At 43.2% G+C, this 27769-nt stretch overlaps 1 protein-coding gene across 3 annotated transcripts in view; it reads right to left on the reverse strand.

Annotated features, from left to right (window-relative positions):
- GLI2 (GLI family zinc finger 2) overlaps positions 1 to 27769 on the reverse strand; it is a 468774-nt gene that overhangs the window by 163185 nt on the left and 277820 nt on the right. For all 3 annotated transcript variants that reach the window (XM_064157432.1, XM_064157450.1, XM_064157440.1), the window contains one exon: positions 740 to 902. In XM_064157432.1, the coding sequence (XP_064013502.1) occupies positions 740 to 872 (133 nt within the window). In that variant the 5' untranslated portion in view covers positions 873 to 902. The remainder of the gene's footprint in view (positions 1 to 739; positions 903 to 27769) is intronic.

Genomic DNA, 27769 nt, shown 5'->3' on the forward strand with positions numbered 1-27769 from the left:
ATTTTGCCTGCTATAATGGGCAAAAGGAGGCAGAAGCAACATGCTTGCATGTCCTCCCACACCAGCATTACCCCTGCCAAAAACGACCTCACACATGAGAGCTTCCCAATTGAGTTCAACACCAGCGTGACCAGAATGTTGCCAAAAACACTGATGGAAAAAGACATCAGAACCCAAGTTATTTCAGATACTAACATGAATGACACAAGCCAGGGGATTTCTTTGTGAACATTCTTGCATCTCTAACCAGGATACCTCAGCAGCAATGACTGAAGACAGTGCAGTCTGTTAGCTCATTATCGGAATCACAGCTGGCACACAACACACCTCCCCAGACATGATAACAGGATGCTCCCCAGCTCTGACCAGCCTCATCAGCCACCCTCTAACTCCTCCATGAAGGAATGGCAGGCATCATGCTGCCTACATCATGCAGCATTGGTCAACCAGTGGCAAGCAGTGATGGGATGCCTTAACTCTGCAATGGCCACCTCTCACTACTCATCTTCTTCCTCACCCCAGCCCCATTTTGCCAGGAGCTGCAGTGACTGGCCATGGTACAGGGATGTTTGGATGCCATGCAGTGACACAGCTTCCCAGTCCTTTGACCTCTGACAGCCAAGAACCCCAATAAACCCAGTCTGTTCACAGGAGGACAGATGTCACTGTACTTATTAAATTCTTACAGTCTAATGAAAAACACCCCTGCTGCTTTCAAATTGTGGAAAACATAAAGTACCTCCTTGTGCCACTGCTGCTCCTGTAGCTGCTAAAGGAGTGGGTTTCTTCCCCGTCTCCGTAAAGCCATTCCCCTCCAGAACTGCACCTTTCCCTTCTTTTTTCCCAGCAGCAGGTGAAGCAGAAGTTTCCATCTTAGATGTGCATCTTCCAGCTCAGCAACCCTACAGGACACAAAACAAAACCAGATTCTGGTCACCACTCACAAAACAGGCAAAATCAGCTCCATGAGGAAGGGGCTGATGGCAGAGCTCAAAAAGTAAATGTGAAGCAGCAAAGATTTCCTGGGTTTCTAATTCCTGTGATGCAGCCACTACAGCAGTCACAGGGGAAAAAATGTAAAGCCCTGCAAAGAGATGAGTATCCTCACATCTTGTTGGCTTCAGGCAGTTGAAGACCTAAAGCCATCAGGAACAAAACACACTTTCACCCCGCACTTGGGCCACATAATAAAGCTTACAGGTCCAAAGGGCTTTCCAGGATTAAAGGACAGGTAAGACGCAAAAGTTTAGCACATATAAAACCAATCTGTCCATCCTATACATTACCCAGTCCACTTGAACTAAACATTTCCAATATAAATAGAGATGAAAACACATTTGAGGGATTTTGATTTTCTTTTTCCCAGTTGCTACTTATTCTGTGTGCTGATTCTGAATCACTGCCCTGACCAGAACTTTTCAACGGTGCTTACAGGTAAGCCACAGCACGTCTACCAGAGCATATCCAGCTCTCACTAGTGAGGACCACATCTACAGATTACTCTCTCTTCCAACTAAGTTCTTCTATTCTTTCTAGTCATATTTGAAAATCAGCTGCAACATTACCCCCATTACAAATGGCAAGTTACATGCCAGTGGAAGCTCCACAAGACAGGAAGACACCAAAGCACAAATAACCTTTTTTGGTTTTTATTTAAACTTAGACCCATGAAAAAGAACTGCTCCTGTACTCCTTGGTAGTGTGATCTTCTATTCTGCTTCACTCAGACTTCACTGGTTTTCCAAAAGCAAGCATATAAGTACCCTAAATTTAATGAAGAAACAGAGCTTCTGTTAAACAAAGAGACATGCTTAATTTGCAACTGCCAATACTTTTCTTAGCCCTGTTTTAAGATGTTTTATTTCAAACATCTCCACGTGACTCCTGTTTTCACAGAACCCATGGTTACCTGGCACTACTGGCCCCAGGCTGATCCTGGGAAAACCCACTGCTAATTCCTCCTTTCCTTTCTAATTTTAATGCAGATCTACAAATTTTCACATGCAAATTTTCAGATGCAAATTTTTCAGCTCCTGAGATACTCTGGCTGTTTACCTTGCTCCAGTTTATGGGATCAGCCAAAGAACATCTGAGAAACCAGAAAACCTTTCTTTGTTGTGCAGGTAGTTTTACTGCTGTTGTGCCAACTGAAATTTCAGTCCTTTCACTCCAGAGGACTGAGTCCTGAACATCTTGGATTAAAAAAAATCAACTCTCCTGAGAATTTCAAAGCTCATAAAGATTTCAGGAGGTCCCATGTGTGATCATAGAATCATAGAATCAACCAGGTTGGAAGAGACCTCCAAGATCATCCAGTCCAACCTAGCACCCAGCCCTAACCAATCAACTAGACCATGGCACTAAGTGCCTCAGCCAGGCTTTTCTTGAAGACCCCCAGGGATGGTGCCTCCACCACCTCCCTGGGCAGCCCATTCCAATGGGAAATCACTCTCTCTGGCAAGAACTTCTTCCTAACATCCAGCCTATACCTACCCTGGCACAACTTGAGACTGTGTCCCCTTGTTCTATTGTTGGTTGCCTGGGAGAAGAGGCCGCCCCCCACCTGGCTACAATGCCCCTTCAGGTAGTTGTAGATAGTAATAAGATCACCCCTGAGCCTCCTCTTCTCCAGGCTAAACAGGCCCAGCTCCCTCAGCCTCTCCTCATAGGATTTGTTCTCCAGGCCTCTCATCAGCTTTGTTGCCCTTCTCTGGACATGTTCCAGCACCTCAACATCTCTCTTGAATTGAGGGGCCCAGAACTGGACACAGCACTCAAGGGGTGGCCTGAGCAGTGCTGAGTACAGGGCAAGAATAACCTCCCTTGTCCTACTGGCCACACTGTTCCTGATGCAGGCCAGGATGCCATTGGCTCTTGGCCACCTGGGCACACTGCTGGCTCATCTTCAGCTTACTATCTATCAGTACCCCCAGGTCCCTTTCTTCCTGGCTGCTCTCCAGCCACTCAGTCCCCAGCCTATAGCGCTGCTTTAGCCATTTAGTTGTTCACGACCTTGGTGTAAGTACCTCACTTTGTTGTGGTTTTTTTTTCCATCTTGCTATTTTGCCAGTTTTCAAGCAGGTTTTGTGCCATAACTTCAGGTCAGAAACAGGAAAACAAAGACCTTCTTTTCCTGCTATATGACAAACTTCATGGCTCAGTGCAGCCACATATGGCCTCATGCTTCTGGACTCCCTTGCACCAATTGTCGGAGACCCTTCACCTCGTTTCACTGTCCAAGACAGGCTGTCCCAAACTACTTCTTCCTGCCAGCTACTTTAAAACTGTCCTGTAAATATAGAGCCACCTCTGCTGTTCTGGTGTGTGGTGGATGTGGTCCTCCTACACTGTCACCATTGTCTAGGCTCCTGCAGGACAGTGGCCCACCAAGCGGCAGTGTGCTGCAGCCCCAGAAGCTTATCCCTCGAAGCCTTCAGGCACAGGTCGCATTAATGGCACAGCTAAGTGCTAGATCCGTGTTCACAAGTTGCAGCTGCAGAAAGAGAATCTTGCACTGGAAATGACACGACCCACAATTATATGCTTTACTGAAGACACAAGGCTCCAGTGAATACTGAGGTGGCCCCTCAAGGTCCTGCCCTGGCATGTGCTGGGCTTGATGGCAAACATGGGATGGGTTCCTCAGGGCCAGGACTTTACAGCAGTTTAATGCAGAAATCAGGTTGGGTTACAGACCACGCATGAAATAAATGCACTCAAACTGGAGGAGTATTTGACCTAGGTCTGACAGCCTGGGCTTCTGTTCGTTAAGCAAATAAACTTCAGAGGCTGTGTTACTAGTCCCCCACCTGTTTCTTTTTAGTCCCTCCTTTCAAGGCTTTGCACTTTTGTTTGAAACCAGACCCTCACCCTTGCACCCCTCCCAGCCTCCTCCCTCCCTGGTGACCCTGACCCTCAGGGCAGCCTCATGTGTGATGCAGCTTCCTCAGGAGGCTGCAGAGCTGAGCAGCCAGCGAGAGGAAGGAAGGAAGTAGCAACAGAATTCTCCTTTTTTCCAGAGAGGTGCCTGAAGTGAGATCCCTTAAACCCTTGCTGTTGACAGTTCAAGAGGGACCTAGCTTTTCAGATGTGTCATTTCTCCACCTAGAATCTGACAAGAGATCAGGTCCAAATTTGAAAAGCTGGCCTTTGTAGATGTATGGTCTCTTTTCAGATGAATTACAAATGTAGGAAAAAATAATGAGCTTTTCTAATAAAGTTTGTATTAAACAGGTAAATTGTTCTCAAATACTGGATTAGAGAAGAAGAAAGCAATGCAACTACTCTAATCTTACAGGGTTTAGAGTACTAAGTCTATAACTACTTTTGTTTCATAAAGGTGCTTGTGGCAGAACAGGCTGGGTGTGAGGCTTTTCTCACAATCAGCAGTGACCAAAATTGTGGTCCTTCCACAGCCACCTTCAACCAGAGCTGACCTTCCCAGCTCACAAGGACACAAGCATCCTTCCTGGCCAGATTCTCCACTTGCAGACCAGGAGAGAAACAGGGCATGAAGAAACACCAATACTGATTTCATACATCACCTCCTGAGGTTTCATGGATGATGGCTGAGAATCAGTGAGCAGCAGACTCCCTCACTATGATTGGTGCAGTGTGTGACCAGGACAGAAGCACTAGAGCTCTGGAGATTTAGGCTCCCATCTTGGCTCTGCTGCACTCTCCTCTGTGTCCCTAGGCAAAAAGCTTAACCTCTCTTGCAGCTGGTTTCCACAGCCATAAAGTAGGAAACAGTACTCTACCCTATTTGGAAAGTGCTTTGAGATCCTCAGAGGCAGGAGGCTACGGAAGTCTTTTTATTACCAGTATAAGAAGATATATTGATGGAGGCAATCAATCTCCACCATCCAGGAGCACAACATTCATTTTTTAAGCAATGCATAGTTTGCTTTTTGCTCAATGCTAAACTTTTCCCGCTGCTCTGTGCCACACAAAATTTATAAATTCAATGACAGATTAATCTTAGCAGGGAGTCATTTGGCATGAAAAAGGGTTTCACAGGGAGCCTGCTTTTTCCTGTAAAGAGCATGCATTTAGGAGTGACTACATGGAGAAAGACCCTGGTGCACTTATTCAAGCACAAGTCTCTGCCCTCCGTCATTACTCAGAATTAGAAACCCAGAATGGATTACTCAGATTGTTCCTAAGGTTTGTAGCTTTCTCTGCAGGAAGAGGGTTGGGTAATTGATTTTGACACTAATACCAGCACTATTCATATGCCCTGTAATATAATTCTGCAGTGACACTAAAAAAGCAGCCATCTGAGATCTGAACAAGGGAAGTGCTATATGATTTGCCCTAGACAACACCAACTATTTTAACAGCTGTGTTGTATATTAAAAGTGAGAAATCCCAACAGAATCAAAACCAACAAACTCACATTTGCCTTTGGGGGAAAACAAGAAGCTGTACGTTTTCTTAATAAAACAATCCCTCCCACTAAGTGCTCAAAGAATGGTCAAAAGTGCTGTCCCCAAATGCCTGTCTCCTTTTGGAGGGCATCAGCCTGAGTGTGACTGCCAGCAAAGCTGGGAATAAATAGATACTCATCAGCCCCCTTCCCCACAAATGCTTTTCTTGAAAAGACATTATTTCCTTCTTTGAGATTGTTCCTTTATCAGGAAACTCCCTTCTCCTCCCCTAGACAGAGCAGAAAACACAGATTTCTGTCCCCCAAGCTTTTCTTTGAAATACAAATCACCAATTGTGGCCACCAAGATGAAGTAGCAATGTAGGAGTGAGCCTCTCTGGCAGAGGACAGGTGCCTCTGGTGACACTCATACTCAGGTCCAATCCTCCAGAAGTCACTGCACATGCTGAATGACACCTTTCATTCCTGCTGCTCAGCAGGGTAGTTTCTAAAGGAGGCTTCCAGCAGCCATTCTACCTTTGTGAATATTTTTGGGCTTTCTCATACTAATTTCTGTCTTCTCCTTCAAGTCCATCTTCACCTGACCTTCTCACACACAACACCAGAAAAGTGCCATCATGACATAAGTGGACATGACAGAGGTATGTTAACTGCACAGCCAGGATGAAGCCCCGGTGCTGCTGTATCCTGACATAACCAATATGAGCCGGGATAACCAAAGGCAGTCTTCACACAGTTCTCACTGGGCTTGTCCTCACACAACCACAGGGAGGTACTTTATCTATCCTGCCACATCACCTCCCACATCGGTACAATACCATATTTCATAGCTTCTCCTGGCATGCTGCTTTAGTTATGATAAACAAAGAGATATTCCTGACATCTCTTCTTTTGCAGTGGACTGTGTCATGCAGCTAAAATCTTCTGAATACATGATCTGCTTACAAAACTCGGTGCAAGCCAACTGTTTTGAACATTGGCTTAATACAGTGGCTGCTGTGATCCTTTCCAGTCTCCCAGGGTTTGAGCCAAATTATGTTCTCAATTACACGGAAGTAGCAGCAGTTAACCCGGTGAAGTCACAGCCTCTATACCACAGCAAAACCTGACCTTCCTATTTTCTTTTGTATAAGCAATACCTTCACATTATTGACGAAAAGGTTTTTTTCTCTACACATGTCACTACTAAATGCTGGGATACCCAAACATGCTGCCTGTTGCTGAGGGATCAAGTGTTTTCAGAGTAGCAAATCTGCAGCACAAATTCAGAACAAATCACTTTCGGGGGCTTCCTGACTTAAGGTTTCCTGTCTTGACATTTCTTGGAATAGTTCACTTAGGCCAGTCCTACTGACTTGATTACACATGGAAGTTAGAGCTGCATACTGGGGGTGGAGTGAGTGTAGGTCTTGAGGCCACTGCTGTCCCTTTCAAGCTTGAAAAGCTTCTGTGGTGGGATTCTACCAGGTTCTTGTTATGGGGAGGTGTGCTAGTTTGAAGCTAGCTAGAATGTTTTGGTGAGAAGAACTAGATCATAGGCTGTGAAAAGAAAACAATGGTGATGTCTGCTCCCCTCAGAGTCTTGGTGAAGAAGAAACGAAAACATTAGATAACACTCTCGCCATTTCTTTTTGTCTCACTCTCTGGCTGGGCTTTGGCTGAGCTGCAGCTCCCTAACCTCACTTTCCACTCACCTTGGCTTCTCAACCTCTTGGCTGAGCCTCTGTTCTTCCTTAGGACTGGGGTAAGGTTGAGAGGGGCAGGGGGAAGCTGTAGGGGTGGTTGAGAGCCAGGTGGGGGGTGGCCTCTTCTCCCAGATAACCAGCAATAGAACAAGGGGACACAGTCTCAAGTTGTGCCAGGGTAGGTATAGGCTGGATATTAGGAAGAAGTTCTTCACAGAGAGAGTGATTGGCATTGGAATGGGCTGCCCAGGGAGGAGGTGGAGGCACCGTCCCTGGGGGTCTTCAAGAAAAGCCTGGATGAGGCACTTAGTGCCATGGTCTAGTTGATTGGATAGGGCTGGGTGCTAGGTTGGACTGGATGATCTTGGAGGTCTCTTCCAACCTGGTTGATTCTATGATTCTATGATTCTATGGGAGGGGAGTTGTGTTTCTGTATTACCTTTTACTTTGTATATTTCTGTACATAACTGTCTATACTGTAAATATCTGCTTGTATATTGTGCTAGCTGTAAACAAATAGCTTCATTTATATTCCCAGAGCCAGCTTAGACTAGTCTGGGTGATTTCTAAAGTGTGGGGGGGTGGGGAACACCCAAACCACCACAGGAGGCAGGAAAGGAAGCAGAGACAACCTTTTGATAACTGAAGTAGTGTTAGGAGGGCACAGAGCTGCTCAAGGCCTCTTCCATTTTTCTACCTCTTTTCCCAAATCCTGCTCAGATAAGAACAGAGTGATGAAGGGAATGAGAAGCTGGGATGACTTTCAGAAAAGAGGAAATAAAAAATACACGAGTTCTGCCCACTCACCCCTAAATGTAGGGCTCCAACTGCTAAGAAAACTGGGTGCTCTGTAGGGCTTCACCAAACAGTTCCAGCCTGTGGCAAAAGTTGCATCACTTTAAAAAAATGAAGAAAAAAACAAAAAGGACAAAAAAAAATCCCAGGAGAGTTGGCAACACTGCAATAGTTATACAGGTTCTGGAATGTACAAAGGCTGAAATCAGAGACTTACCATCTCGTTTGAACTTCAAAAACAACAAGTCTCTTCAAATCACTCTGTTAATTGGCTTTAAATTAGAGTTCTAAGTTTAATGAAAAAATCTTTTGCGTACGGCATGAAACGGATACGTTTCTAGATTAACTTCCTGATCAACACCATCTGCCATTTCCATATGGCAACAACAAACCAAAAGCACGACTAAGAAGCCACTCTTGCCTTGCTATTACGGGTCAAGCAGCACCCAGGACTGTCTGGTGCTTGATATCATTCCTATGTAATGTGATTACTTCACAACATCACCTCCAACAAGATCCAGAAGGCTCAAAGATACTCCAGGTACCAATAGTTGCAACTCTGTCCAGGGAGGTAAAGAAAGGAGACAAAATACTGAAAAATGGATGATGGGGAGGAGGCATGAGGGAAGAAGGGACGTTTGCAATGGTGCTTGGCTGGATGTGGAAAGAGCAGAATGTTTCTAAAGTTGGGGAAGAACCTCAATGACAGAAGAAGCATGGGGAAAGATGGATGACATTAGAAACTAGAACAGGTGAGACCTTATTGAAGAATCTGAGTGAATAAAAGTACAGTCACAAGACAAGCAATGGCAAGTCATGTGAAGAGAGAAAAGTGTAGCATGGGAAAGAGGAAGAAAGAGGCTGCAGACAGACCAGGTACCATGGGAGATGGAAATACACAGGCCTGCAGGGCTGGGGAAAGCATGGCAGAAGGCACTCATGGAATTGCAGGGAAGCCAAATGAAGAGATGCAAGGGTCTCTGATGGAAGAAATATGCCCTACAAAACACTCAGAGGAATGCAGCCCTCCATCATGCTCTATCACTCTTTGTAGCTGGAGTTCCCAGATACAAGTATACAATCCACTCTTTCACATTGTGCTACGCATATGAAAGAACACTTTAGATACTTCTCAGAAAGAGTCACAGCTGCTATCTCTCCTTACACTGAGCACAGTGATCTTCTCATTAAATCAAACAATGGCAATGGAGTTAGTGGTGGTGATCAAAAATTATCACTATATGGAAGGTCTTTAAGCATTTAGCTACATGCTACTTGGACACCTTCCAGCAGGAGCTAGACACTAACAGGCCCTGGACAGCAAGAGTGCAATGCAGATGTCTGCATGCAAGTACTCAGTGCCCTAGAACCCTGGTGCTGAGCATAGCTGACAGAGGTGGCATTGGACCTACATGCATCCTTCAGTGAAGACAATCAGAGGCCAGGCTGTTCTAGAGACGCTCCAAGGTAGAATGCAACACTGACATTACTGAACTGAAACATAAACATTTTTTCCCTTTCTAAAGTCATTTACTTTTTGGGCTGTGGTTACTAGAAAGGAGATCATACCGAATAAAGGAACTCACATTTCAGCTATTCTTTGGTTTTAGCCTCTAGTTCACACTTCTCATGAGCACTAGTGTCACTTTAATGTTGCTGCTTCAGTACAAATTAGATCAATTTAGAAAATATCAGATAAAATTGAATTGTTTCCCCGCTTCAAGTATATTTTCAAGTTGCCAACCTTAGAGCCTTGAACAGAAATTATCTTTCATATGCTGGGTTATAAACAGTTACAATACATCATCAAGATATACAAGTAGACATAAAAGCTCAAAGCCAGACACAAACTCGGCACTGGTCCATGCTGAGACATGCAGACTGCAGTACATGACTTTCCTTTCTCTCTCAGAAATTATCTTTGTTTCTTACTTTGGAAGAACTGAGGAATGAAATGGAGGAGTGAGGGCTAAAAGATTCCCACTTTTTGTGGTGGAATAGGAAAAACAAAGTTGTGCCTGTACTTTAACAAATGTAATCATATGTATCTTATCATGAGAAAATGTTCACTATGCGAATTCCAACACGTGAAAAGCAATCAGAGAAGATAATGAAGACACTCTTGCATTCAGACTCTGTGTTAACATGCTGCAAAAATATAGGAGGATGCAAATAGGTAAACAAAAATCGCTCCAAAGAGATGCATCACCACTGTAACTGGTCCATGAATCTTCACTTGTTTTTTTGTTTGTTTGGTTTTGTAGTAAGTGTGAGAGAACTTTGGCAAAAGAGTTGCCTAAGTTTGTTTTTTTGATGTAAATCCAGAAGTTTTCAATTTCCTGTTACAGAGCTTTCTGGGATTTTTCCAAAGATAAAAGAAAAACCAGGGGGGGGAAGAAAGACAAATATTACCTGAATATTAAATGAAAAAGTGTTGTTTTCATTTTAGGAAACCTTTGTACACCAGAATAGAAAAAGGAAAAACAAACAAACAAGAAAACCCAGCAACCCAACAAAACCAAACCCTCAAAAAAACCCTTCATCAAGTCTTCGTGCTCCAACAAGAGCAGAAACTGTTAATAAACAACATGTCAGATAAAACATCTGTGGTGGCTGGCAGATATACTACAGTGGGTAACAGCTAAACACAGATTGTATTAAGGCCAGGGTGGAGGACCAGCAGTTAAACTGTTTACAACAAAATTAGACTCTAATTCCAAATGAGGAAGAATTAACCTATTGACTTTACAGCAGGTTTATGAGTAAAAGATACTATAAAAGTAAATTGCATGTACTATGAGTAGAGCAGAAACTCCCATTCTGAATAGATATTCATGTAGGTTTCACAGAGCAGGTGAGGGTCAAAGTAGGAGATGTGGCTAAGAGGAAAAGAGATGGTCTGAAATCACATTTTGTGGGCTGGTGGTGACTGAAGGAGGATCTTCTCACAGTTATGCTTTCATGCTACAGTAGCTTAGCCACTTTCAAGTCTTGTGAATGAAACCCCAAATACAAAACACATAGGGAAGTTTAATGAGTTTGCTTTATGCAGGGGTGGGATGAGTAATATTGTCTTGTAGTGACTAGTCCATCAGAGTTTGGACTGGATGATCTTTGAGGTCTCTTCCAACCAGATATATTCTGTGATTCTGGCTCCAAAGCTTGGATAAAGACAACTCTCATTTGGCTTAAGGAAGGAAAACCTTTATTTCAAGTAAGGAAAGATGAAGGACTGCATCCTTGCAGAAGTCCCTATAGCAACTGAGTTCTTTCAGAACATGTCTCATTACAAATTTTGAGTTTATTTTTAAACATACCAGTTCACTTCATTGTCTTATTGAATCCTCCCTCTGGAGGCACACATGTAAGTATGTAGAAGAGAGAAGCCTGGGAAGGAAACAAGAATGTAATTAAAAACAAAAAAGCAACACTTCAGTTGGCTTGTTTTCCTCTGCTGAACACATACACCACACAAGCTGTTACTCCACACTGGGTAGAAACACATATTGTCTTTATAAGACTACAGTTGCCAGCTGAAGGCAGGATGCAGACCACATAAAATGGTTGGCAGTTCATAAATGGGAGAATGGAATAAAATTCACCCAGATGGGAATGAGAGAAGAGTTTCTGACAGGATCATAGAGTATCTAGGGTTGAAGGAACCTATAGAGGTCAACTCCAGCCTCATGCTCAAAATTTAATGGAGCATCTGCAGACTCCAAAGCTGTTGAAATATCTGACAGTCGATGAAGTAGGAAAGGACAGAGCTGTATGGGATGTACACATGAACCACAATGCAGCCTGGCCTGCAAAGACAGAAGCACACTAATGAAGAAAGACTCAAGAAAAACCAAGCAAGAGTCCTTACAAGGAACTCTATGAAAGAGAGAACTAAATGAACACTCTGAACAGTTCAACTCAAGTTAGAGGGCTGTGCATGGTGCCAAAAATCAATGGTTAAGTAAGCGGTGGAAGGCAGAGTTCTCAGTTTTGAGCAGTGCAGGATCATCTTCTACAAATAGAAGAAACTGTACAATGTGTCTGGCTGTCATTCCAATGGAAGAAAATAAGTCTTTCAGGAGACAGGCTAAAGTATTCAGGAGGGTATTAAGCTAATGACAAAAGACGAGGGTGAAAATGAGCACTCATTTAGCCAGAAATCAAGACGTCAAGATTAAAATTAATCAAGGTACCAAGGGACTGAAAGAGAAGAGATTCCTTAATTGTGTAGACTCTTAATGCTGCAAACCTGACTAATAAACAAGAAGTGGAATAGCTCATTTAATACACAAATTAGTCCTAACCAGTATTACTGAATCTAGTGGAAATATTAATATGATTTGTGCTACAGTCATGACTTCAAGTTGAAGACAGGCAGACAGTGACTGACAAGCTCCATAGAGGTACCTAGTACCCAAACAACTGAAGCAACATTTGTTTGTGTAGAAGCTGGGAGGTTATAATGCCTCTCTGTGTAACCCTGAACTGACTGTTACAAGACAGTAACATGCTCTGGTCTCCACAAATCAAGCAGAAAGGTGAAAATCGCAAAGGTTCCAGTACTACCCATGAGAAAAACAAAAAGGAACTCAAAAGAGAGGTGCTTGCAGGATGACTTGACCACCAATATTAATACATATACAATCAACAAAAATTTGGCAACACACACTTTTTGACCCAGAGGTCAGGGACATCACAAGATGTTAGAGGCTGGGGACAGAGTGGCTGTAAAGCAGCCAGGAGGAAAGGGACCTAGGGGTACTGATAGATAGTAGGCTGGAGATGTGGCCAGTAGGACAAGGGAGGTTATTCTGCCCCTGTACTCAGCACTGGTCAGGCCACACCTTGAGTACTGTGTCCAGTTCTGGGCCTCTCAATTCAAGAGAGATGTTGAGGTGCTGGAATGTGTCCAGAGAAGGGCAACAAAGCTGGTGAAGGGCCTGGAACACAAACCCTGTGAGGAGAGGCTGAAGGAGCTGGGGCTGTTTAGCCTGGAGAAGAGGAGGCTCAGGGGTGACCTCATTGCTGTCTACAACTACCTGAAGGGAGGTTGTAGCCAGGTGGGGGTTGGCCTCTTCTCCCAGGCAACCACCAATAGAACAAGGGGACACAGTCTCAAGTTGTGCCAAGGGAAGTATAGGCTGGATGTTAGGAAGAAGTTCTTCCCAGAGAGAGTGATTGGCATTGGAATGGGCTGCCCAGGGAGGTGGTGGAGGCACCATCCCTGGAGGTGTTGAAGAAAAGCTTGGATGAGGCACTTAGTGCCATGGTCTAGTTGACTGGCTAGAGCTGGGTGCTAGGTTGGACTGGATGATCTTGGAGGTCTCTTCCAACCTGGCTGATTCTATGATTCTATGAATCTATGGCTAAACCAACTACACACAAAGACTAAGGGCTAGAAGTTAAACTAGAGAAATTCAAATCACAAAAAAAGGCTTCCAGTTCGAATAGAGAAGAGCACTGGATTCAGGCTGCATGCAGGAGAAGTCCTCTGATGGCATTATAAAGTTAGACTAGATCAGCACCTTTATCTTCTATATATCAGTGTATTACAAATGGCTGATTTGCCATCACAGATCAAAATATCTGCATTTATAATGATTGAATCTTAATATGTGTGTCTCTGCTTATAAGCAAAACCATCTCCTACCTTCTAACTACTTCATTTTTTTTCTTTTGTGATAAGGACTTGGTAAGACTCAAGTAATAAAACATCTCCTAGATCCAAGGTGTTTATGTCCTGCCAATGGCAATGCTGTCAAGTATACATTCCTTTACTGTACTGTTATGTCTATTGTGCTACAAACATTTTGATGATTGAGACAGATATAAACCATTCACCAACAGAATAACAGGCAGTTTCTACTTAGCAGCCTACAAGAACTAACTTAGCTTCTTGGTCTGGTAGGTAGCAGTCAGAAAACAAAACAAAACAGAACAACAGCAACAACAAGACCAAAACAAACATCACCACAACCCCCCCCCCCCCACACACACACCAACAAATAAAGAGACAAAATACTCAAAGCAAACCATACCACAACACTGTCATTTATTTCATTCTCTTGTTATAAAAGGGGAAAAACAATCTTCCTTCTCAGCCTCAGCGTTGGTGCCTCCATAGCCTACAGAAGACTAGAAATAGGAGGTCTGATTTTCTGCTCCCCAGCAGTATCTGTTTCACATACAAAACAAGAGGAGCTGCCAAGCCAGCACATCTCATGTCCACAAAGCTTACTGGAACAAAAGCCAGGCTAGCAGTAAACTTCTAACAAATGTCGGCAGGTTGCTATGGCTCAGAGGAAGGGTTTAGGAACCACGTCGTATGTGTGCAACTGGGCAATTGAAACAAGAGATGCAAAGTACCTCTTTCTGGTGGTGAGCTGGCCAGGGGCTAAGCAATGGAAGCCACATTCACTCTTGTTGGGTCCCCACAGCTATTTAGAGGCTGTATCAGACTTTGAGGCACAGTTAAGTGGTGCAGCCACCAGACAGCGCATGCAAAAAACCTGGTTTTAACTATTATGTAAGACTCAAATCATTAAAGAGTGCCTGAGAAGACTCTGTAAATACTTCATCCTTGTTTGCTTTTGTTCCTTGATACTAATTTAAGACAAAATGCAAAGGATAAGGATAAAATATTCAGGACAGGAACTTTTTATAGGAGCACACGTGTAAGCACACATGTATATAATACAGCACTTTATTGCTGCTAACAGGAATTACTATTTTCCTTGTAGTTTTTGTACATTATTTCTGTTGTATATTAATGCAGACAATTCTATATTTGTATCTTTTTCATGCAAGATTGCTGAGTTCTTCCTAGAGGAAACAGTCAAAACAAGGTAAGTCTTTTGCCTCCCCTCTACAACTCCCTCCCTGGTCCTAAAGCTTATTCTCCTCTTTACTAACCACCTCGCTCCTTCACAACCATCTTCTAAAGCATACCATACAGCTACTTTTCTTGCTCTCCTTGCTCTTTGTCTCTTTATTTCTGCTCCTTTTCCTCACAAACTTGGTCTGCCTTTCCCTAAAATCAAAATCCAACTTATGCCTGCAACTTTCATTCCATCTTCCTCCTCATTCAAAGCTATCCAATCCTTTGTACCCAGTTGCCTTTGGGATTTCTCTAAGCCTCTCCTACATTTTACTCACAGACTGACCTAGTTCAGCCCTGATTCACTTCAACCACACAGAAACCTTCATCTATGTCTCTCAATATCTTCTTACAGTAGTCTGGTCACTGTTAGAAAGTGGGAAAGGATGTCAAATGCTGTAGTGGTCTACAACATTTTGGTTGGTACTCAACTCCTTAGATTCTTGCAACCTCATTGTAATATTTTGCTACTAGGCCACCACTTCTTCCTCTTTTTGCACAACATCTGAGGGGCTGGAGCTTCCCTGAACTTCCTGTCACTCACCTACACATCTGAGCTCAAAATACCAGCCTCTAAGACATTCCTTTTTATTTACAGCAAGTTGCTGTACATTGGCTGTAATGAGTACAAAGCTGATTTCACAGCCATTCACAATGTGAGAGCAAAGAGCATTTTCCTAGCTTGTCACTTTGCTTTATGTCCTTTGATAGCATGCTCTTTTGTTTTGCCTCAACTACAGTCTCCTCTTTCAAAGCCTTACAAAGCCTACCATACTATGCTTTCAATCTCACTGGCTTCAGGGATACTTCAGCAAAATCATAAACACTTTTTTCATTCAAGGTCTAAATATATGTTCCTTGAGTTGGTTTGGTCATACAGACCAGACGTATACATCCACTTCCAGTCTCATTCATAACTAACTTTCACCAATAAAACTACTGATTTGGACTGCTTTCTGTTCTATTACAGGTCTCCAAGATGAGAATTAGATCCCCTCAAAAAATCAGGAACCAGAGAACATATCCAGCCACAAGGCAAGGGCTTCAGCCACACTCCCAAAATCACAGAGGACAATGGCAGGGGCTGGAAGAAGTAACTGCCCATTGCAAGTGAAGGTCAGGTTTGTGACCATCTGAAGAACTTGAGAGTTGGGACCTGATAGGATACACTCATGGGTACTGAGGCAACTGATGGATGAGGTGACTAAACCACTCTCTATTATATTCTAAAGACCATGGCAGTCCAGTGAAGTCTCCATTGCCTGGAAAAGAGGAAACATAACCCCATTTTTTAAAAGGGAAAGAAGGATAATTGAGGGATTTATAGGCCAGTCGGTCTCACTTCTGTGCCCAGTAAGATTATGGACCAGATCCTCCTGCAGACACTGCTGAGGCAGAAGAATAATGAAGAGGTGATTTGGTACAATCAACACAGCCTCACCATTGGCAAATCATGTTTGACAAACCTGGTGGCCTTCTATGGAAAGGGCACGACAACAACAGACAAGGGGAGAGCAGGCAACGTAATTTCTCTGGACCTGAGCAAAGCCTTTGACACTGTCCTGATCTCCAAGCTGGTAAAATATGGGTTTGATGGATGGATCACTCAGGGAATAAAGAAATGGCTTGATGGCCACACCCAAAGAGTGTCAATGGATCCATGTCCAAGTGGAGGCCAGTGACAAGTGGAGTCCCTTACGGACCAGTACTGGGACCAGCCTTGTTTAACATTTTCATCAGCGACATGGACAGAGGCATTGAGTGCACCCTCAGCAAGTTCACTCACTACACCAAGCTGTGTGGTGCAGCTGACGTGCGGGAGGGAAGGGATCCATCCAGAGGAACCTTGACAGGCTGGAGAGGTGGGCCCAAGGCAACCTCATGAGGTTCAACAAGACCAAGTGCAGAGTCCTGTATCTGGGTTGAGGCAATCCCCTGCACTGATATAGGCTGGGCAGTGACTGGCTTGAGAGCAGCCCTGAAGAAAAAGACTTATGGGTGCTGGTAAATGAACAGTTCAACATGAGCCATCAGTGTACAGTAGCCCAGAAAGCAAATTGTATCCTTGGGGAAAGAGATTGACTCCCACTTTGCTACAACCTCCTTTCAGGTAATTGTAGAGAACAAGGAGTTCTCCCTTAGCCTCCTTTTCTCCAGGCTAAACAACACTACTTTCCTCAGCCATCCCTCATAAGACAAGCTCTCCAGACCATTCACCATCTTTGTTGCCCTTCTTTGGACCCGCCTCAGCAAACTGAAGGCACAGAGATGGAGAACACCACCTATAGATGTTAACAGAATTTCTTGTCTTTAAACCATGTCCACAGCCACCCAACATTTGATACCACTTTGTCCTCTTGGACTTTTCTCATCATACAAGTGAGGGAGTTCAACACACTTTGTATTTTGGAGCCAGTACCTCCACTGCAAACTGAGATTTTTAAAGATTTACTGCTAATTTACAATAAATTTATTAGAAAAAAACATACCTTTTGAAAACAACAATTGTTGGCCATGCCCAAATCATCAATGGCATACCAAGAAAACATCAGATGTCTTGCCCTCGTACTCTTGTAACCAAAGATCAGTCTTTGTTTATGTGAATATATCCAGACAAATGCCTTCAAGAGAAAGAGACCTGAAGCATGCACAGGGTTGCTTTTCGTCACTGCACCCCACTGAGATTTTTAGAGCAGAGCACTGATAGATGTGAACATTCATTAATCATAGAATCATAGAATCAACCAGGTTGGAAGAGATCTCCAAGATCATCCAGTTCAACCTAGCACCCAGCCCTATCCAGTCAACTAGACCATGGCACTAAGTGCCTCATCCAGTCTTTTCTTGAACACCTCCCTGGGCAGCCCATTCCAATGGCAAATCACTCTCTCTGTGAAGAACTTCCTCCTAACATCCAGCCTATGCCTACCCCGGCACAACTTGAGACTGTGTTTAAGCCTTCCCTGTTGCTGGCCAGTGCAATGATACAAACCAGACCCAAAACCACATGGCCTCTGCACTGTCTTCTGGTTGGAACCTGGACATGACCACTCATACCACCAGTCTTGGAGAAAACTCATCCAGAGTTTGCCAGCTATGTGGCCTTTTGGGTTACAGCCCCTGCGGCTACTCAACTGCACTGGCAGCTAAAGGCATAGAGCCCTGAGAATCAGCAATGAAAGAAACAAACAGTAACTCCAGCACTACGTGCAAATTACAGTGCTTGCAAGACCTCAAAGCAAACAACACCACGTGTAAATAACTTCAGGGAAAGCATAGAGGAAGAGGTTTATTTACTAAAGGAATAAATTATTCCTGTCTCATCAGGTGCAATGGAGCAGTCCTCAGCTCCCAGGACAAGCCCACTGGCAAGAAAGAGCGCTGCAACACACCACTGCATCACCGCACTGCGCTACCAAGATACTGTGTCTTTACCAGGAATTGTGACTGCATTACCAACAAGCACAAAATCTGTATACAATTAACTGCAGTACCTGCTTAGGAGGAGAGTAGAATAAGCTACATCCTACTGGCAGAAGTAGTAAAATAAAGCCACGAGAAGTTTCTATTACTTCTAAAAAACCCAAGATGCAAGATGCAGTTTCCTGAAGAAGCTAACCCCGCCACTGTGCAGCAGTGCACAAAAAACCACACAGACACCAGAACAGAACTAGCTAGTGCCCAGTCTGTTTTGCTGTTATCAAAATTCAAGGGAAAATAAGCTAACAATGAAAACATTAAGGTTTTCCAAATGCAGTTTTTGCTTCCATGATAGTCCATGAGGACAGAGAGATGGGCAGAGAGCCCTTCATTCAAATCCATGTTAACATACAGTGAAATGGTTCTGGATGTACTTCTTTTTTTTCCATAATACTCTCTATAGAAGGAACCAAAATAAGTAACTTCAAGAAGGCACTGAAATGTTTGTGAGGCAAATAGCATATGATTGTCTTAGATATCTAACAAAAGAGTTTCACTCTATGCCCATTTAAAACATTTAATCAAATCTCTTTTTGCTGAGACACTCCAATTGTCCTGTTGATAGACCTTTCAGATCCACAAAATATTAACCTCCTCTGATCACATCAGCATGCAGCACAACTGCTTTTTATGCCATCTCTGGAAAAAATCTCAGTTGTGCCTTCCTGGAAGGGGGTTGCATCATCCAACTAGTTCTGCTCTACAATATCAAGACTAGTCCCCAAAACACTTAATAAATGCATACATACTTCACAGCAGCTTAACTTTGCACTGATGCAGGATAGTGACAACCAGAAAGGTACAGAGGTTTCTGAAGAGTTACTCTAAGCTAGCAGAGGAAATAGGCACAACTAGGTATTTGCAGTCACTTTTCTCATCTAGTTTTGACTTTCATTGGTCCTGGGTCCCCTGAGGGATCAAAAAGTCTTACCTGTCCTCTCCCACATTTATTTCTCTGACCTATGAAATCCCTCTGCTGTCGCTTCAGGCTTTAACGTTCACCTTAGACAGGACCCTTGTTGAGGAAAAGAAATGCCCTTTGATTCTTCAGTCCTGAAGCTCCCTGAAGCTCCCTGTTTTGCCAATAAATCCCCGAGGCTGATCCATCTCACCTTACATGGCTGGCTCCTTTGTTCTGTGGAGGAAGCATCACCATTGTGCACCCCACAGGAGAGGTTAGAAAAATTCTCCACACAGCTGTCCCAAGAAATTTCTACCTGTTTGGTGAACATTCGAAGTTCAGAGGTTGACGGTGCACCTTTCTGCAAACACCATATCATACCACGATGCAGCAATTATGTCTTCTCGCACAGACAGACTCCCCAAATGGTAACAGAGCTGCCTAATGACTGTCACATCCAACAGATAAATGGTCCTGCTCATCCAACACTCTGACAGCAACCACTGATGGATTCTTCAGACTAAAATACAAAAAGGTCATTTTCTTTGCCTTGTATTAGAACGAGGTAGTAGAGCTGGGGCAGCAGATTATCTCTTTGTGCTATGCAAGGTGAAGTGAGCAACTGGGTTGGAACCCCTATCATAAGGCATAAGCTAGTTCGTTCATAGGTAGAAAAAACTTAGAGATCTTCTGATTACAGAGAAGCACAAATTATTATTTTCAAGGCTTCTCTAGATTTGAATGATGTAACCAGAAACACTGATGGCTTTTCACAGAAGCATCTCAATCTTTCTTGCAGCTTGTAGAGCTACATGCTATTTTACCAAATGCACCACAAACACAGTTTCACTTCCCAAGTTAATCACAATTGCCTTACAGAAGATTAACACCATAAAGCACTTTCACAGCTGACGTGTCTTTAAAAAAATTCCCTGAGTTAAACTTGTATAAATAATGTAAGTGACATGGGATATAATTATTAAATGTTGTCATTTTGGAAGAAAATTAATTAGCAATAGCTGTAGCTGTCTTGTGTCTATTTAAGCACTCTGCATCTCAATTAAAATTTAATTGCAACAGATTCAGACACAGCAGGGAAAAGTGATGGAAATGAAAAGCAGCCTGATACTGTAATGCCATCTACAAGAGAAAGTGTGGTAGAAACTGAGGCAGTAAAAGAGGCAAGAAACCAAATTTACAGGACTATATTGCTGCACTGGTTGCTGCTTGTTCACAAAGCAGTTGACTGGTATCAGGCACCAGCACAAACACAAAGAAATCACATTCTGCTGGAAAATCTACAGCTTCATACCACAGCAGAGTTGCTCACACACAAACTGTGGTAGGAGAGACAGCATTGTTCTCCACATGACTGTGTTCTTTGCTTTAAGTGCCTCCCTAAAGTCATCCTGGGGAGCCTCCAAAAGCCTGAGCAGGACCAAGAGTGGCCCTTCTTAACGAGGAACAGTAAAGATCTGGAAGACAAAGTCCTTTTGAAGATCTAAGTCACTATTGGTACAAAGATTTGTTTTGAAGAGGAATAACTTTCTCCTCTACATGACTCTGAGAAGCAGCTTTGGCTCTCTCCTCTCACAGAGGCAAAGAGTAACTCAGATACCACCAAAAGTGTAACTCAGATACCACCATCAGTCACGTGTGGAGGATATGGGATGTCCACAGCTAGACCTTTTAAATAAATAATATACCCAGGAGGAGTTAGGCACCCAGCCCATCTCTGCACATTCAAGGTGTTCAGGAGTGTCTCTAGGAAGTCCAGTAGCTGATTCACTACACGTTTTTTGAAAGAACTGACCTGCATCTTGACCAAAATACTGAAAACAGAACTTTTCCTCCATCATTAATTTCTCAAGATTCAAGTTATCGGCAACCTGCTTACTTGAATGAATAAGTCACATCTCAGCAAAAAAAAAAAAAAAGGAAGAAAAGTACTGCTATAAGTGTGAGAGGTGCAAATTATATGTGTTTTTAAATGCAAAATCCTGACTTTATTGCAAGAAAATAAACCAGGAAAATGAAGTGTTATAGCCTTAAAACTTGGGACTAATTAGAAAATACTTGCTGAACTTATTGTTGCTGAACTAGATATATATTCTTGAAATACATCTGTTAGGCCTTATTCAGCTTCCAAATGAGACAAATATTTTTCCCTCCAAATTCCCAGGGCATATTTTCTGTCAATTTGAAAATCAAGTTATATTGTGTCTGACTAATATAATAATTATAATGTAAGTTCACAGTGCTTAATCATTTTTTGGTAATGCTGAAGTCATAATAGAATCCAAGTCATTCTCTACCAGTATGCAATTCTGTCCAGTTACAAAACAAGTGTCACTTTCTGCTGTCAAAAATAGGGAGAGCAACCTGAAATGGCATGTTAATATTAAGGACAGAGATAGTGATGATGGCAACAATAAAAGTCATCATGAAAGTACTGTCACCCATGCTACAGAATGTATAGGTACTACAGAGTCAGAGTGAAATTAAGATTTCATTAAAAATTTATCAAGCTGATCAGGTTTTACCTTAAATACAGACAGTTTCACTGCGGTTTTGTTAATCACAGGCTCGGGTTAAAAGTGAAAATAAGAATGCAGACATCATCTAGCATGACAGCCTGCAGTTCTAGGTATGATGGAGCCAAACCTTTCCTGGTAGTGGCAGATGGTATAACACAGCTTACAAAGTTCAGGCTGGACATTCAGAAAAGCTTTTTCTCTAGGAGTTCCATACAGTGCCGGAACAGAGCAGCTCAGGAGGCTGTGGTACCTCCATCTCTGGCGGTTTTCAAGACTCCACGAGATAAGCCACAACCAAGTTGACCATTGATAACAATCCCCACTGGCGATGGAGGCTGGACTGGAATCACCTACAGGTCTCTGCCCTCTGAAATTTCTAGGATTCTGTGATCCTATACAGTTGGAGTTAAGAAATCTCAACATCTGGACAATCACACAGTTAGGTAAAGACCCAGTGCTGCTGCTTCTTCAAGCGTTCAATGACAAACAGTTTCAGACTGCCTATTCCAAAAGCCATTGTCACCAAACTACAGGGAAGCTGCCTAGTTCACCACTGTGTCTTTTTGTTAAAAACAATCTCAGCTACTCATTAAGTAATGCGAGAAAACCTGCATCAAAGGTGCAGCTGACGTTGAACAAGCTGAAACATGAAGTCATATTATTACTTCCTTTAAAAACAAAACAAAATAAACCTCCAAACATTTGACTGGAGAAATATTTCACTTCCAAAACAATGCTGATCAGCAATTTCTTTCCTTCTGCAAAACAATCTATATTAAACAATAAAAAAACCCAAGGAAAACCACAGGGAAAAACCCTCAAGCAATCAAACCACCAAACAACCCAGTCTAACTTTAAAAAGTTCACAATACTTCTTTTAAAGGTTATCACATAGTTTTCTATCCCAGCATAGCTAAAGCCCAAAGAAGAGACTGTTCACTGGTAGGTACCCTGATCTCACAGATCTAATGCGTAGAGCATGTGCCTCTTTGTGCACAGCACTTGTAACACAGCTTATATGTAAGCTTCCTGAATGTTTTCAAACACACTGAATAACAGGGTGTCATTTTTTAAACCTCTGTGCAGTTGTCTGCATATTAATATATAACTAGATGTGGGTTTTCCTCTGCCTACTTTTGTCTGCTACTAACTGGGACTTTGAGGTAATTCTTGTTTCAAGTGTTTTTCAGCTCACCATATAAACTTCAGACCCTGAATCAGACTGCTGAGCGTACCTTTCATCACATCGCATTATTTGGTCTTCATTTAGCTGTCACAAAACCATTTCCTTTACTCTACACATTAATTACAGCTGGTGAGGCTTCAGCTCAAAAAACCTTTGCCTGTTGGAGCCCCTGCAAAGACACAGTGAATCATGCAGTATCTATGCCTCTGGAAGGGAAAATAAAGCTGAGGCAGGACACGCAAGCTGTGAGTGGATCGGATATCAAAAGAGCTGGAGCCTCCAGTGAACACCCAGCCGAACCAACACAAATAAGTTTCTGCATGACTTGTGCGAGAGCCACATGAACCACTGCTTTAGTTCAGTGCTAAGCTGATTTAGCTACACCATTCATTCATCTAGGAGTGAAGATGACAAGGCAGGAAGTGTCACTCAATAATGAATTATATGTGACACAAAAAAGCCGCAGGTGTGGTTTGAGAGACTATGCATGCAGCCGCTGCAGCCCTGGATTCCAGTTAATTGCTGTAAGTAACTATGGAAAATGGACAGTGGGAAACTCTGTAGAAATGCAGAGAGCAAAGCAGTCCAAGAACACATTCCCACTTGTTCAAAGCAGCAAGATACACCCTTTAAACATGTGTCAACTGTATCTGATGACGACCATGTCCATATATTAGGTCTGGATGGTTAAATACAAAGGGCTCAATTCTTTGCCGTGCCAGAGCCGTGCTGTTAGTGAGCTGGCTGCCGCTGCCTGTTCACAGCTGCCTGTCAGCCACAGGCAGAGCTTTCACTCACGCCACTCACACACCGACACAGTCTGGCAGCATGGCAGAGAGCAGTTCCTGCCGCTCCCCGCTCCCACGGGCATTTGCTGAGCTTCCTCTGCCAGCCTGGGACAGAGGGGATTGTCTTGAAGGATGGTCAACCCCTCTGCTTTCTGCCACTTTCTTACTTGGCATATGCTGGAAAGTTTCTCTCCTTTCAAAACAACAGAGACTGGAGCAAGGGAAGCAAATACAAGGATTATTTTTTCCATATTAAACCCCTAGTCATGTATGCTATGTGAGCCAGACAACCAAAATTTATCAGCACAGGTCCCAACTTCTGCTCACCAACTTTTCTGTGGCCTTGACAAAATCACCCCTCTACCACAGATTCCCAGCAAAACAATCCCAACACTTCTCTCCTGCCAACTTCTTCCCATTGCGCAAGGGGAGCTGTTTTACCAGCTGCTTTGGGTGTACATAAGGCCACTTGTGTGGCCCGTTTGGGAAATGCAGGCTAAGCAAGAGATCACAGATCCAGATGAACTCATCCTTACAATCACTGCAAGCTAAATGTATCAGTGAGGCTGACGTTTGCCCATCATCAGGAGTAAAATACCCTTTCTCTGGTGGTAAATCAGCTCAGTCTCCTTCCTACCACATGGGAAACCTCTCTAAGTGATACCTTTGGGACAAAAATTCCTCTGCAAGAGCACTCAAAATGAATGCAATCACACTCTGACAAGTCTAGTTATTCTCTAGAAGACAGCATATTAAATCCCCTGAAAAACCTTGTACACACTTGATCACATATCACAGAGATCTCAAGACCAATGTTTGCTACTTTCTCAGTGTTATTCAGTATCTTTTTTTCACCCTTTGCTGGATAGCAGCTTTGTTCTTTGGTGCCAACCTATCTTGCCCCCAGGAGAAGTTCATCTGCCATATGGACATCCCATGGCTCTTGGGCAGGTACCCAGAGAGCTCCACCCAGCCACCAGGGACAAGCTCTGCAGTATTCTGAGCTCAAAACCACGCAGAACAGCTAGTCCTTTCCAGTGTGATCCTCTTGCCAATAATAACCAACTGGTGTTTTGGAGAAATCACCAAAAGAGACATATTTGTCTGGTTTTAAAGGATTTTAAATATTTGCAGCTCTCTTCAGTAACAAAGGACACAAAGAAAGGGTGGGGGAAAAAAGTCCTGCTGCTTTAGGGTTTTTTTTTGCTGAATTTGGAAGGGTTCCTGGATCAGAGCTCAAAAATCTGCAAGCTTATGGAAGGCACATTAGCAATGCTTAGTGAGAAAAATAATAATGGACTGTTTAAGAAAGACAACCAACCCAATCCAAAGGATGCAATCAATGGACAGACTTCAGGAAGTTCATGAGGAGGAAGTGTGCTCAAAGCCTTCAGACAACTCAAAAAGAACCACCCCGACCTCAAAGCCAAGGCAAGAAGTAGTGTGCAGAAGCACCAACAAGAAGAGATATCTTTGAATTCATTAGCTGGTATTTTGCAAGAACTGGAGCCTCTAGGGAAGCCATTATTCTCATATAGACGTACTCCTGTGAAACAAAAGAAAAAATACCTAGACTCCCTGATGTGAGAGGTCAAACAATTACAATTTCCTTAATTTCATATCCAGTTGGGAAATTAAACAACAGAACTATGAAAGCTTTACACTTCATTTTGAGGAAAGTGGCAATTTAAATTAATTTTTTCAATGTTATGAGAATTGATGAGTGAGTAGAGGAGGGGGCTTTTCCCTGGTGACCTTCCCCACCACCCTTTTCAGACAATCTTGCTCATTCAATGGAAAAATAAATAAATAAATCAGGGGAACACGAAGTCTTTCATGAAAGACTGATCCCTTTCCAGACAAAGCACTAAGTGTTGCTTCTCATGAAGCTGTTCTATTTCATTAATAGTCTTCTCTGCACAACTCAAGAAGCTTTGTCCACAAACTCCATCTTGGGTTTGGGAGTTTTAGTCTCTACACAGTATCAGCATCCTTTCTTGATGCTACAACATATAGGAACAACTTACAGGAATGACACAGGTAACAGGAGACCTGTGACCATCTTGCCTTGAGCTACATCTCTTCTAGGGCAGCTCCTGTTAAATCTCAATGGGAAGGCTCAGCCACCTCCACAACCCCATGAACTGAATGATAGTGATGCTTTCCCATTTCCTACAAAGTCAGAAAAACATTCAAAGGTTTTCTTTGTAAAGAATTAGCTCAGAGTCCTGCCCTTAGGCATGCCTCTTTCTAAGTCTGGATCGCATTAGGTTCCCATAACACAGGGTGGACACAGAGATTTCAAGGGTACATCAAAAGGCCTACATGGTTTCTGCACTAGCTGTTGTCCCAGCATTCCTGTGGAGCCCTCTCGTCAGAAAGGGGCTGCAGTTTGCAGTCAGAGCTGCTGTCTCAGTGCTACCCAGCACACAAAAACTCGGTGACAGCAGTCAGACAGCAAAAGCTACAGCCAGGAAGAGCATGTGATTAATAGAAAAACAAGTTAATGCTTGACACAGAGCAAACAGGCTCAGGACACTGGACAACAGGATAAAATAAGAAATAGGAAAAACCAACCAAACAATAAAGCACAGAATCACAGAATCATAGAATCAACCAGGCTGGAAGAGACCTCCAAGATCATCCAGTCCAACCAAGCACCCAGCCCTAGCCAGTCAACTAGACCATGGCACCAAGTGCCTCATCCAGGCTTTTCTTGAACACCTCCGGGGACGGTGACTCCACCACCTCCTTGGGCAACCCATTCCAAGGGCAAATCACTCTCTCTGTGAAGAACTTCCTCCTAATATCCAGCTATACAGAGACAGTGAAAACAAAATTAGAGTCTGGACATACAGCTGGCCATAAGGGATAAAGGTGATAAAATGAATTTAAAACCTTTTTTTGTCTTTCACTGGGGGAAAAGTATGAATGGGGAGGAGAGCAGGGTGTACACCAGAATTAATCTGTGGAACATCTGCTAGCACAGTTCAATGGGTACTGTTATCCTGAAGTTCAAGAGACTGTTTAAAAATGTATGCCTAAAGCCAGCAAGGCAACAGAAACTCTGCAAACTCTGGCACCCACATGTGATTTCACAGATATTAAATATTTTCTAATTAAAGGTGAGACCATTTGCAGGACAGATGATTCCAGTCTACCAGCAAGCCTACTGGGAGACATGACTGAACCACAGCTAAAAGCATGCAGAGAGCAGCTCACAAGCAGCCTAGCCCAGGACTGTCAGCCTGTGTACCTGGACACTAGTAGGGTAAAAATCACCCATCTAGAAGCACCAAAACCCACAGTAGATTGTGTCCTGATGCTGCAGGCAATTAAGAAAAGGCAGCTGTACCTACAGTTACAGGGACACAGAAATGTCCAGTCAGAAAAGATAAAAGCACCAGATGGACATTTTCAGGACGCAAAACTCTTGGTGTACATCTGCTTGGACCAGCCTCTGAGGAACAGCCGTCCTCCTGGAGCTGCTCAATGAGAGATCCAGCTCCAGCTGTGCATGATCCCAGCCAGCGACGAACAGCAGTATCACACTGCAGAAGCAAGAGTAAGTGCAGATGATGTAGAGCAAAACCACTGCAAGTCCAACTGATTAAAAATTTAGAAATCTAGGAGACAGCATTATTTAGGCTGTGGAGTAGCTGACATACAGGATTACCTCCAGTGGTCTGGGGGGGGGGGGGGCAGTCAATGGATATTTTTGCTGTAATCTTCTGCACATATGATCTTCAAATTTATGCCCCATCAGCCACATAAATGCAACCTGTCCAAGCAATCAAGAATGCAACTTACACCAAACTGAGGATGGGATGCTGTGAGGCCACCAAGCCTCCTGTTCCCATTCCCCTCACACACACAGCCCCTCCCCCTTTCTCTTGCACTCATGTTAATGCAATTACAGTGTCAATCAGTTCAGGAAACTGATCCAGCCAAAAAACAGATTCTAGGAAGGAAAGAAAAAATTAAAACATGGGTTTATGTTTTCAACATCTGAATGTCTATATTGTGTGACCACCTGAGTGCCAGAGGGGTAAAGACGGAAACAGGACTGTAACAGCTGGATCAGTTTAAGTTGCCCTTGACCAATACCTTGCAGGAGAAAAACCCTAAATA

Source organism: Pogoniulus pusillus, chromosome 2 (genome assembly GCF_015220805.1).
Source record: "Pogoniulus pusillus isolate bPogPus1 chromosome 2, bPogPus1.pri, whole genome shotgun sequence".
NCBI lineage: Eukaryota > Metazoa > Chordata > Aves > Piciformes > Lybiidae > Pogoniulus > Pogoniulus pusillus.